Here is a 13,259-nt window from a genome sequence, read left to right on the forward strand (position 1 = left end):
ACAACCCATCCAGGTAACATCCATGCAGGTCTTACGAAACCCAATCACGGGATCAGCAAAGCACTCTTAGCCCCAAACAGGTGCAATGGTTCTTCCCCAGGGAGGAGGATGCCCCAGGCTCACTCTTGCTTATCCTTGGCCACAGAGGCAGGATGGACTGGAAGAAGAGGCTAGCTTGTACTGCTCATTTGCTTAAACGTTTTACAGAGACACAAAATGAGAAAAGCTGCAAACTCTTCTCTTTTCCAAAAGCAAATTTGAAGTGCCCTGATACCACATTTTTGGAAACTTCTCAGATATTTGTATAACAGGACTTGCAAATGATTATCTGGTTAGCAAGAGAACCAACACATCTCCCCAAACCCCCAAACTGCAAGAAAAAGACAAAGCACATATTTTATCAACATGTTTTAAAGCAATTTCAAAAGTAGAATTCTTCCTTTCATCCCCCTTTCCCAGCAACCCTCTTCCCCAGGCTCAGGTCTGAAATCGTCAATAAAGAAATCTTCTTTACCGGGTCCCCTCGAATCCCGACATCTCCTCTTTCTCCTTTCTCTCCTCGAGGTCCTTTATCACCCTAAAGAAAAAGCACAAGTGGATGCTAAAAACTAGATGTTTCCATTTTTATCTCACCCTAAAAATCACATTCTTCAATTCATAAATCTTAACTAGAACAATGTTTACAATTTACTCATTCACCATGAAGGCAAATTCACTTCCACGTATTTTTCATTCGTTTAGTAAATCCATGAATATTTATTGGGGACCCACTTTGTGCCAGGCACTGGAGATTTATTTATAACAAAACAAACTCAGTCCCTGCCCTATGGGATGTGATCTCGAAACAAGAAAATGTACTGTAATGTGTCAGAGCTGAGAGGGGATGTAATGGGTGCACTCACAGGGGAGGTCAGGGAAGGCTGCCTAGAGGAAGCGGGCTTGATGTATATGAGGAAAGAAAGTAACTATTCCCTAAATGAAATGTTTATATTCTTTCCATAATAGCACCACCGTGGAAATACACCTACCCTTCTTCCAGGATTCCCTTTCTCTCCAGAAGAACCAGGCAATCCTTTGTCTCCCTGCCAAAGACAAGGATTAAAGGTCACACCTGCTGCAATTTCTATCACAGACTGAGTTGTTAGTTTCTGGAATCTTCAGAACCAAAAGCAGTTTGGACTTAGAGTAAAATCACTTACATCTTCACCATCCAGACCATCCAGTCCAATTTCTCCTACTTCGCCCTAAGAGGGAATAAGGCGGACAGGTAAGTATAGAAAGCTATTCTGGCAAAGGAAGAAATGAGAAATACTGGGAGAGTTTTCCATTTGTAAAACAAAACCAAGCTTGCATACCTTCTCTCCTGGGAATCCCCGAGAGCCCTAGAAGGCAAGGGGATAGGGGAAGCATTAGCTTTTCCTGCAGGGCTGGTCCCTCGGGCAGAAGAGGCCAAGGGCTGTTCCCCCACTCCACCCCATTTGAATGTTGCAGTGTCTGAAAATTTAATATTAGAGTCCCACCCCTTTGGATTCCTCTCTCACCACCACGTGCGATGTTTTAAAACTAAAACTAGAACTGAATGCTTGGGTGGTCTTGGCTCCCTGGGCCGGCGGGGGTGGGCCCCAAAACCCAGGGCAAGGAGCTGACTTTGTAACTTTGCAGCCCTTCCCTTCAGCACCTGCCTTCAAACTTCAGCAAACAGAGAAGCAAGTTCACCAGCCTTCAACCCACCTGCTGTCCTCTCACTCCACTCCCTTCCCTGACTGCTCCCACGGTTCAGGGCTGGGGCCGTGGGCACCAGCCTCCCCTCCACCCTGGCCCATGTTCTCCCCTTGTGAGGGTTTCCTGGCTTCTTCATGTTTCCATAGGAAACTATTTCTCCATTCTCAGGCTCCCCACCAGCTGCAGCCCCTGCTCCTGAACCCACCCTGCTCAGAACTGCCTTCCAATGAGAGGTCACGGGCTGCTGAATGCTGAGGTCAAGAAGCCTGGACCAGCGTCCTCCCTCCCTGGCAGCATCTGGAGAAACTGCGAGTCACCTGACCCCTCCCCACGCTAGCAACCCCATCACCCACGCCTCACCTTTACTCCTCTCTGGCCCGGGCAGCCCTGGAAACCTTGAGTGCCGTTCACACCAGGCGGACCACGCTCACCCTGTTGTGAGAGACAAAGGCATTTTGCAAGCTGGAGCCCTTCATCACCCTTTCTCTGCCGGGCTTGCAGCAGCGTGAAGGGTACTGTGAACAGCATGCAGCAGAAAGCAGATTTCACCATGGGGAACGCCGATCGAGGCTACGTGAGCCAGGGAGCCTCTTGGGCCCCTGCATGAGGCCTGGCCTGGAACCTGCAGTTTCCCTGAAGGGAATGAGATCTGGGAGGGTAGCAGCGCAGACAGCACTGCCCTGTGGGGCAAGGGTGAGTGGCCCCCAGCACTGTGTCTCTGTGGGTGCTGAATCCCAGGAAGACCCACTGGGCTGACAGCTCCTCCAAGTGATGCTTGATTCCCAGTTCTCTAGCCGAGCCCTGCCGGCTGGGCCCTGGTGACCACACTGTTCCTCGTGAGCCCCTCTGTCCCCTATCCCAGGGCTGGACCTTGATCTAAGGTCCCAAAGCTCCCCAGACAGGCGTCTGTCCCGGGCATTGCTCCCATGGACCCTGCTACTGGGGTCTGTCCATCCCCAAGACCCTCGGACACTGATGATCTGATCCAGCAACATCCCCTCCAGGGACTACCCTTAACGGGGTAACCCTACAGCCCTGGTGAGGTCTCCTGCTGTGTCCCTGCCCCTCAGCTCACTCCCATCTCTACTTGCATGTCTTAATCTAGTAGATACTGGGTGTGCAAATTCGGTGTCCCTCTGGCTCAGAAACCAATTAATCCCTCCTTCTGAAACAGAGTAAGAACAAATCCCACCCTTCAGGCCCACATTTGTCATACTTCAATTATCGTACTTAGACATCCGGGCAAAGTTGTTAAGAAAAGTATAAATTAATTTTTCTCCCAAAGGGAAAGCCATCAGCAACTGAACAAATGATGAAATCCACAATGCAATCCCAATGGGTAAGGATCAAGGAGGGGGTGAAATTTTAGGGACTAAAACAATTTTTACTTACGGGCCCACCCTCATCACCAGGATAGCCTCGGTAGCCGTCTTCTCCAGGAATACCCTGAAACAGAGTAAATCGGGTCCTCTGTTTAATCCTGTGGTCTTCTTTGCTCTAGAGTAAGAATCCCTGTGGTCCCCCTTCATTTGGCAGAGCAGCACTAAAACTCAGCATGGCTTTCCCTGTTACTGCTTTTCCCCTCAGTACACCATGTCACGATTCTCTCTATCAGGATCTCTAAGGCTCCTGCTCTGCCAAGAAAGCCTGTTAGTTCCTACTGACTCAGAGCAAATGCTATGAGTTCCAGCTGCCATTCGCAGCCAGGCTGCTGTCAGGGACGCCAGCTGCCTTTAACATTATTTTATGAAATGAAGGACCAAGATGTTAAAGCACAGATCCCCTTATCCTGTGCAAAAGGAGGGTCCCGCCTGAACCATCTTCACTGGAACAGGCCCCAGCAGAACAGCACGCGGGTCTGCCCCTCAGAGCTCCTCCTTCTAACATAAGAAATGGTCTCTCGTCTCCTCCTTCATCTCCACACTCTTCTGTTAGAGAAATTACCCCACCAAAGTAATGTCGGGCTTCTGACACCTCATCTCAGGCGTGGGCAAGGGTAAAGCCACCGTACCTTTGGCCCGATGCTGCCGATGGGCCCGCGGTCTCCCCTCTGCCCAGAGCACTTGCAGGGAACCCCACAGCAAGCTTTCTCGGCAATGTTGTCCTACCAAAAGGAAGAGAAACCAAATGTTCAGATCTCAAGAAATGCCCAGCAGAAAATCATAAATGCGCTTTAAGGGTCAAAATCGGATGCATGGGGGTTTCACGGTGTGAGATGAAGTCCCTCCAGGTGACATTTGCTGGACGACTGACGATATGATAGAAATTGCCAGCGAAGTCAGGAGGGCCCAGCTCCTGGCGGTCGGGGTGCAGATGGGAGGTCACCAATGGGAAAGTAAAGAACAACCAAAGTAAGATAGATCTTATCCACAATATCACTGCAGGCTGGACCTTATTTCTAGAAGTTTCCATCATCAGATCTTAACTATAACTTACATATGTTCCAGTTCCAAAGTGCAAAGCCAAGCAAATGGCAGATGGCCAAGACTGAAGGTGGTTCCAGAACAGATATCCATGACCACCCTTCCTTGGAACCAGGGTGAGAGTCATGGGATATGGTACCAGCCCAGAAAGAGGCTTCCAGGGCAGCCATGGTGGGAGCAGGCACAAGTGGTCCTGGCCTCGGAGCCACAAGCTTCTCAACTCCAGGTCACACAGACACCCTCTACATTCTCATCCCATCTGGCCCCTGACCTTATGTGGGAAAGGGCATGCCCAAATACATTTCCATCTGCTAAACTAATGGTGGGCACATGCACTTTCTTCCAATGAGCTTCCAAGAGCTTTCCCTTTCTCCCATATCCCAGATTTGTGAGCTAACTCAACCTACTTCCACTAGGAAAAAAATCCTGATTCTAGCCCTGCAAAGAAGTATGGAAGAAAGGAAGGAGCCAGGTCCATTCCTCCCATTCTCGTAGCCACAGTCCACTGTTGCTACCACCAAAGAATCTCTGAGTTCGCAGCTCAGCCCCACATCTTCCAAAAGCTCCATCCCCAGTCTAAACCCAGGAGGTCACACCTCCAGCTGAGAGAGGTTGGCCCTGGGGAGAATGAGGAAGCCTCAGAGGGAGCTTCATTGACACAGAGGGAAACTAGGGAGGGCAATTAAAGCACTTCTCCACCCAGAAACAGCCTTTCTTTTCCTGCATGTTGTCTTTATCATGCAAGATTTCAGATGCTGTTGACATGGTTTCCAATTGGAGGATGGACAATCTCGATGGTTTGCAACCCAGCAATGGTGTTAAAAGAGGCCGTTGCTAAGGGAGCAGAGAAAATGCTAAGGCCACAACCTCAGCGCGCCCAGGATCCCCTTCCAGCTCGCTGGATTTCCAGTGATTTGCTATCTCCATTTCCAGATTCACATGTGTTATGGCAACAAGGCAGTTCCCAAGTGAATTAAATAAATTTAACTATCTACCAAGGCCCCACCCTCCCATTCACCTGCTGATAATTAACTTCATTCTCTTGAAATGCCAAAAGGTGTGTTATCTACACTGGTCTGCGTATAAAGACATAAAAAAAACTCACAAGCTGCTCCGCTAGTTCATAATCCAAGTCCAGCAAGTTAAGCCTCAGGGGCCTGTCATACATAAACCCTCGCCCAAACTCCAGATGCATTAGCCGCTCCAAGTGGGCCACTCGTTCAAGGCCCACCAGGATCAAGGCACGGACTCCTGCAAAGAAAGACACATTTAATACAGCTCACCTAGGCACGTGGAAAATGCAATGTCCTTTTTTCCTGACTACATTTTTAAAGAAAACTTCAGCGTAAAATTTAGCTTTTAACTTAAATATATTTAATCAAGTTTATTGGCTACTCTGAATTGTTGAAATACTCAAACTTTGGACTCTGCTGAATAATTGTTTCCGGTATGTCAATAACTAAACCTATTACTAAAAATATAGGAAGTGGCATCCATGAAGTGTATTCATGCATGAGTTCTCAAACTCAGGCCCTCTGTAACATGAGTATGCTGTGGGAAGTATTGAAATACTAACACCTCCGAAATCAGATAATAGCAGCCTCATCTCCATTGCTTGGGAAAAGTAAGCTAATAAATAGAACGTTCTTAGGATAAATTACACCTCTGTAATGGCATCCACTTTCTGATAGTCAGTGCTAGCAAACGCCAAAGCAAGTGAAGAGTCAAAGATCACATCTGATAACAGGCATGGCTGTCACCTTATGTTTGGTACGTCATTGCTTACATTATTTTCTTTGTATTATTTGGGTGTAGTGTTATTAAATGTTGAACTGTGATAACTGCAAACCAAAAATAGAACAATGTATTTTTATTAGTAATTAATTCCTAGTTTATATGATGAAGTTAAGTGAATCAATATTTCATGATCTTTTGCAAAAGCATCATGCTTTCTGAACATTCTACCACCTGAACAGCCACAACACAGCAGTAAAGCTGTCTAAGTACAGAAAGAATTTTTGTTAGCTCCATCCCACAGCTCCAAGCAGGTGATGAAGGGCCACGACGCTGGGAGGAAGAGTCTCCCAAGACACGCTGCTCCCTTGGGGCACTGCATTAGCAGAGAGGTTTCTCTCCAGCAGAGCAGTACACCCCGCCTCACCAGGGTTTACTTGTCATATTTAGAAAGCCTTGGCACCTACCTTCTTGGCGGAGGTTCTCAGATGCTCTGTGTAAATCAGCCAGATCTCCGTCTGCTCCATCAGTAAAATGAATGACCACCTGCAGATAAGAGAGCTGTCAAATCCCAGGAAAACTAAAAAGGAGTGTTGCAGACTGCTGATAGAAAACTGAGAGACTCGCTGTCTCAAACCCTTCATTTTACACTTAAGGAAACTGAGGGCCCAAGTTGAGGAATGATTACCCATGTTCACAAGACTTTGATATTGCACTTAAAATGGAGGAGTATATTTGAGTGCTTAATTTATTTAAAAAAAGACAAGCAGCAATGACAATAAAAACAATTTATCTCATTCTCATATTTCTAAGATGTAGTTTCTGCAAATCATATGCATATGTGTGCATGCATGTGTGCGTGCATGTGTGTGCATGTGTGTGGGTACGTATGTGTGTGTATGGGTGCATTGTGTGTGCATGTGTGTGCATGTATGTGTGTGCACATGTGTGTGTGCATGTGTGGGTGTGTGGGTGTACATGTGTGTGGGTGCGTATGTGTGTGCATGTGTATGGGTGCATGTGTGTGCATGTGTGTGGGTGCATGTCTGTGGGTGCATGTGCGTGTGTGCATGTGTGCATGTGTTATGGGCTAAATTGTGTCCCCTCAAAATTTGTATGTTAAGTCCTAAACCCCAGTACCGTAAGAATGGGACTGTATTTGGAGATAGGGTCTTTAAAGAGGTAATCAAGGTTAATGAGGTCTTTAGAGTGAACCCTAATCTAGTATGACTGATGTCCTTTTAGAAGAGGAGATTTGGACACAGACATGCACAGAGAGAAAGCCATGTGGAGACACAGGGAGAAGACCCCTGCCTACAAGCCAAGCAGAGAAGACTCAGGGGAAACAACCCTGCCGACACCTCGAGGATGTCAAGCCTCCAAGACTGTGAGAAAATAAATGTCTGTTCCAAAAGCCCGCCAGGCTGTAGTACTTCATGATGATCCCTAGCAAACTCACATGGTGTGTGTCTACACAATATATATGCATGTATATACACACATGCATGCATGCACACATACACACAGAGAAATGAAAGTGGAGAACATACCTGACTGGACTATAATTAAACATAAATCAATCACAAATTCAACTCATTCAAGTTAAACTACTGATTTCCTGGATTCTTTTAGAGCTTATGTAAGACTACCAAAATGAGGAAGACAGTACATGACATTAGATCAGTTAATAACTAAGAGATTTTCCATATAGACACTAACAACCCAGTGAAACATGAAGAGGATTTAACTTGGGGGAAGGGCTTCCTCCTTTCCAGTAAAAATCTGGAAATTTCCCAGGGAGCACCTGAACCAACTGGCCCCACAGACCTTCACGCTGTCCGGCGAGGACTGTCTGAACTTGTTCAGGTAGACCTTCAGGGTGTCCTCTGTGAGGACGTAGGGGTGCTGGCTGCGCATGTTCCGGAACTTCTCGAGCATCTCTGGCTGGTACTCGTCAAAGTCAAAGGCCTCCACCGGGCCCGAGGGCGTGTTGGCCACCACTGACACACGCACAGTGGGTGAGCGGCCACCGCTGCAGCTGACCCTGTGCATCTGGCTGATTCTGTTCAAGATGGCGTCCACCTTGGACTCGAAGCCCTTCTGGGCCACAAAAACATTCTGGTCTCTAGAACCATCAAACCCCAGAATCACATCCAGATTACAAGCTGGAAAAGAGAAATGCAGGTGATGAGTTCTCAGCTGGGGCTGAGGAGATGAACTCTACTTATACCAGCAATAGGGACAACCCAGGCAGAGGACCAGGGCATCGCACTCGAGTGCAAAATGAGATCCTGTGTGTGTGAGCTTTGAGAAGCAATTCGATCCACCCCTCTCACAGAGAGAAATGAGGGTAGCTGTTAGGTGCCAAATAGTAAGCTATTTTAAAAAGTCAGCTTTGTTGGTGGTGTTAATTAACTTTGGTGTGATGATACACCATTGGTGTTTAGATGCACCCCAAGTTTGTGCTTTAAATTAAAAGCACTTGAAAATCAAATATTCTGATCTCAAATACTTGATCTAATAAATCTATAATTAGACACAGGAATCAATAAATCTGAATTGTTTGAGGGATTAAGGAATAGGGGAGAAAAGTAAATCTTATAAAAGCAAAATACGATAGACTTCTACTCTTGTCTTGGAAGAACGCCCTAGGTAGTGGTGAGGTGGGTGTCAGGACCAGTCCCAGTGGGTATAAGTAAATGTATGAAGCTACCAAATGCCTAAGGACTCCAGAGGTCAGCACCAGGGACCAGACAGCTAAAGAGGCACAAATGTCAACAGGAAAGGATGGAAAATATGCACATAATGGGAGTTACCTTTGGCAGCATCAGTTACACCAGGGCAAAGGGTTTCATGCATCGCATCATGCAAAGTTTCCAAAACTTGCTCGCTCAGTTCGGACAGCTCCTGGACGTTGCCCACGCGGAACGCTGTGGCGCTGTTGGACGCTATCTTTCCAACCTCCTCCGAGTCGATATTCCTCACTCCAACAGCAAACACTTTGACCCCCCTCTGGGTGAGGGCCAGGCTCACATCCTGTGCATCTTCCACCGACTTTCCTCCCGTGATCACAAAGGCAATCTGAGGGACCCGCTGGTCCAGGCGGCTGCCTGCCTCAGGCACAAAGTGGTTTACACGCAGGTGCTCAAGGCCCACCTTAGTGTTGGCGTGTCTTCCCCCTTTGTAGACCACTTTGTTGATGGCGTCAATAATCTGCCTCTTGGTGGAGAAGTCCTTCAGGAAGAATTCGTCAGTGGGGTCAGAGTTGTACTGGACAAGCCCCACTTGGATGGAGTCGCCATCTTCATAAACTGTGTCCACTATTTCAGACACAAAACGAAGCACTTCCTGGAAACTGTCCCTCCTGAAGTTGATGGAACCATCCAACAGGAACACAATGTCTGCTTTCTTCTTCTCTAGAAGTGATTAAAGTGAAAATAAGGAGAGATTAGGTTTCCAGACCCAGAACATAAATACACAAAAGGTAAAATTAAATAACTGAAATAAGACATTCCTAATAATTTATTCACAGTGAAACCTTCACTCAAATCCATGCCTCTTTAGCCTGTAGTTCCTGAATTTGCAGCTCCCAAACATGCTAAATACAAGAAGATGAATGATAAATCTTCTAAACAAAAAGGAAAGGAGAAAAATTATTTGATGTCACACTCTGTGAAAACTCAGTGACAGAGAACTTCAGTTATCCCGTGCAAAATGGCATTGTGACAAGAATTCAATAGGGACCTGGCTTTGACATTTGTGATCTCAGGTGTTTTACAAAATGCCACTAGAACTTTCCTTTGTGGTCAAGAATTTTAAATGGTTCCTGGAAGTGAAGAGATGTGTGTTAGGGGCAAAGCAAGGAAGGACTGGGAGAAACAGATTGTAAAATAGGAAGAGACCCCTTAACTTTTGGATGATGGTCTGAGAGCTTTGTAGGAGCTGGCTGAATATCAGTGGTGTGGAGGGTAATTTCTTGATTATAATTAAGCAACTGAGACTGGAGTAGAGAGGAGAAAGGATGAGACACAGTGTGAGGGATGTGAGATGTGCCACAGGCAGCCTGGTAGGGAGCAGTGAGCTAGGGAAACAGGCATACTGCTCCCCTTTGAAGAAACAACCCTAATGGTTTGCTTCAGATGTCTACATGGCAATTACTTGGAGAAGGGACAAAGAAAAATACGGGCTGGTGGAGAGATCCACTTTGCTTTTGCAGCCCCAAAGGCGAGAACCAGGAGCACGGGGTAGAAGCTGAGGTGGACGACTGCAAGTCTTCCAGGAAGGTGCTCCCTGATGGTCCCACCAGGCCAAGGAATGAGGGGACCTGGACTATATTGGGCATCTGGCCAGTAGGCATGGGCCAACTTCAAAGTCATGTTCAGTGGGCCATGGACTGGCTGATTTCAAAGATGCCATCCTATTCTGAGAGCCAATGAGTTTGTAATTATCTCAGTGCAACACTACAGAACCTTTCAATGGGGCTATGATTAGTCTCAGGAGTGATGGAAGATCAATAATATGCTTCCTGCTGCAATTTCAATGGAACTACTTTTCCAGTATTTAATTTCTAATATTATCTGAAGAAACAACCCAGAGAGAAGAAAATTATTAAAAATGACTACTGATTACTTTTTTAACTAAAAAAAAAATGATGTCACACTCTGTAGTCATGGGTCACACAGTGCATACCTGGCCGTGAAGGAGGAGGGGTGTCCACCCCTGGAGGTGCAGGAGTGGCTGCGGAGGGTCCAAACGAGTTCATGATCCTTTCTTCTATGTTGGGAAGCTCTCTGAACTCTCGCACTGTGAAGACCAGTCTAGGGTCATTGGTGATGGTCTGCAGCTCTGTTCTGTCGATGTTCCGGTCTCCTACCCCTAAACTCACAATGCCCGAGGAACGGATCACCTGGGCGAACCTGGACACGTCGTCCTGGGATTTTCCACCCAGGACCAGGACCAGGTGTTGGGGCACCCCGTCTTCTATGCGACTCCCCGCAGACTTAACAAAGAGGTTTCTTGCCACAAATTCGAGAGCCTTGCCAGTGTTCAGTGGGGAACCCCCTCTGAGCCTCAGGCGCCGTATGGCATCCAGCACCGGGGCCTGGGATCTGTAGGTCTTCAGATAGAATTCTGGGAAGACATCATTGCTGAACTGCACGACCCCAACTCTCACTTTACTGGGGCCGATGTTGAGTCTTCGAACAATCCTGCTAACAAAATCTCGAATATGTGCAAAGCCATCTGGCCTAACTCCCTCAGAGCTGTCGATCAGAAAGACGATGTCTGCAGCATCACTCTCAACTGCTGCAGATCAAAGAAGAAAAAGGGAAACATTCAGTGTGTAAGTAGCCCTCACCCAGGTTTGGTGTGCACCTTGCACCATAATCCTAATCAACCTTAAGATTATATCCCAAGATGCCTGTGTTGTTTGTATCTCGGGCTTTTTGAAATTAGCCGTTAAAAATTGGACCTTTTACACCAAAACAATTTCTGCTCCTTGAAATATTTGAAGTTATCCAAAACATGTCTTTCTGAATTTACTCTATTTAAATTTTGGCATTGTGGTCTGGGTTACTACCGATTTCTAAAATGTAAGCAACATTTAGAAATCAATCTTGGGCTACCATAATCTACAGAATCATGAACTGTTGCTACCAGAAGAGACCAAGGCCACTGGGATCTATATCTTTGTTGTACAAGAAGAGAAACAGCTGAGGCCAAAGGTTCTCACCTTGTCCAAGGCCATCACTTAGCAAGTGAGACCCCTGAGGAGCCCAACACCATCCCAGCATGCGGCCCAGTCTCAGCCCATGGGGGCAGGGTACGTATAACACAGTGCCATATCCAAGGGGTCATATTAATGCTCCCCAGGCATTTGTGCCCTTGTATTTCCTTTTTGCTCACACATCTCTAGCATTTATATGAAGTTTTTATTTTTCACTATTATTCCTCTGTTTCCTTTTCTTTCTTTTTTTTTTTTTTTCTGAGACATGGTCTCTTTCTATCTCCCAGGCTGGAGTGCAGTTGCACAGTCAGAGCTCACTGCAGCCTTGACCTCCCAGGCTCAAGCAATCCTCCCTCCTTATCCTCCAAGTAGCTGGAACTACAGACATGAACCACCATGCCCGTGCCTTTATTTTTTAAATTTCATTAAAAATTTTTTTTTTATTTTTTGAGATGAGGGTCTCACTGTGTTGCCCAGGCTGTTCTTGAACTCCTGGGCCCAAGTGATCCTCTTGCCTCAGCCTCCCAAAGTGCTGGAATTATAGGCATGAGCCGCCATGCCCAGCTTCCCCCACCCACCCTGACTCATTTTCTTTACATTAGCGCATTTTTAAAAATATTTAATTCTATTAAATAACTGGTTTAATTTTTTTTTTTTTAGATGGAGTCTTGCTCTGTCACCCAGGCTGGAGTGCAGTGGCACGATCTCAGCTCACTGCAACCTCTGCCTCCCAGGTTCAAGTGATTCATCTGCCTCAGCCTCCCGAGTAGCTGGGACTACAGGTGTGTGCCACCACACCCAGCTAATTTTTGTATTTTGAGTAGAGATGGGGTTTCACCATATTGACCAAGCTGGTCTCGAACTCCTGGCCTCATGATCAGCCCACCTCGGCCTCCCAAAGTGCTGGGATTACAGGTGTGAGCCACCACGCCCAGCCTAGTGCATTTTTAACAATAAAATTAATCAAAAGATCCTGAGAAAGATGAGCCACATTTTCCTATTAGTTAGAATTTTAGGTACTCCTCAGATGCTATTTTATTAAACTTGTATGTTGCTACTCCACACATTTCAACCTGCCCTTTGCCTCATACACAATTGGGCAATTTACAGTGTAAATGCAGCATAGTGGAAGCTGAGCAGCTCTTGTGATGGAGCTGTTTAAGAAAGAGAGAATCAGCCCCTGCACTGGGGAGCTGGTCCAGCACACATGGCCTTGGGGTTCTCCTGTTGAGCACACATGATCTCACAGAACCCCCACAACAGACAAGGCTACTCTGTGATCACAATGGGGCAAGATGAAAATGAGACCACATTGTAACCCTATCTGAACACAGACAAAAAGAAAAACATGGTGCAAACCACAAAAAGGACAAAAACACCCCCTGTCCTGGTTAATAAGAGTGACTGCTCTTCTCTACCAATCTATACCAAGGCCATCCTGCTTCTAGGTAAGACTTAAGATACAGCTACAGAATCACCTCCACGTCTTGACAACATCCAATCCAGGCCACAGTTCCATTTCTTTAAGCCTTCCACAAAATGACCTGCCACTAGCTCAAGTCCCCCCAGTCCTTCCGGCCACCCTCCTATGGAGATGCCCCCATGCTTTGCCACGGTATGCATTCTCCCTGGATGCCATGAGCAATAGACCCAAC

At 46.6% G+C, this 13,259-nt stretch overlaps 1 protein-coding gene across 1 annotated transcript in view; it reads right to left on the reverse strand.

Moving 5' to 3' along the window:
• Positions 1–13,259, reverse strand: part of COL6A3 (collagen type VI alpha 3 chain) — a 91,355-nt gene that overhangs the window by 33,941 nt on the left and 44,155 nt on the right. Inside the window, exons 10-21 of the mRNA XM_003813107.6 lie at positions 10,569–11,183; positions 8,696–9,295; positions 7,707–8,044; positions 6,347–6,425; positions 5,251–5,396; positions 3,734–3,826; positions 3,115–3,168; positions 2,083–2,154; positions 1,356–1,382; positions 1,200–1,244; positions 1,029–1,082; positions 515–577 (exon numbers count right to left, since the gene is read on the reverse strand). Of these exons, the coding sequence (XP_003813155.3) occupies positions 515–577; positions 1,029–1,082; positions 1,200–1,244; positions 1,356–1,382; positions 2,083–2,154; positions 3,115–3,168; positions 3,734–3,826; positions 5,251–5,396; positions 6,347–6,425; positions 7,707–8,044; positions 8,696–9,295; positions 10,569–11,183 (2,186 nt within the window). The remainder of the gene's footprint in view (positions 1–514; positions 578–1,028; positions 1,083–1,199; positions 1,245–1,355; positions 1,383–2,082; positions 2,155–3,114; positions 3,169–3,733; positions 3,827–5,250; positions 5,397–6,346; positions 6,426–7,706; positions 8,045–8,695; positions 9,296–10,568; positions 11,184–13,259) is intronic.

Source organism: Pan paniscus, chromosome 13, assembly GCF_029289425.2.
Source record: "Pan paniscus chromosome 13, NHGRI_mPanPan1-v2.0_pri, whole genome shotgun sequence".
Lineage (NCBI taxonomy): Eukaryota > Metazoa > Chordata > Mammalia > Primates > Hominidae > Pan > Pan paniscus.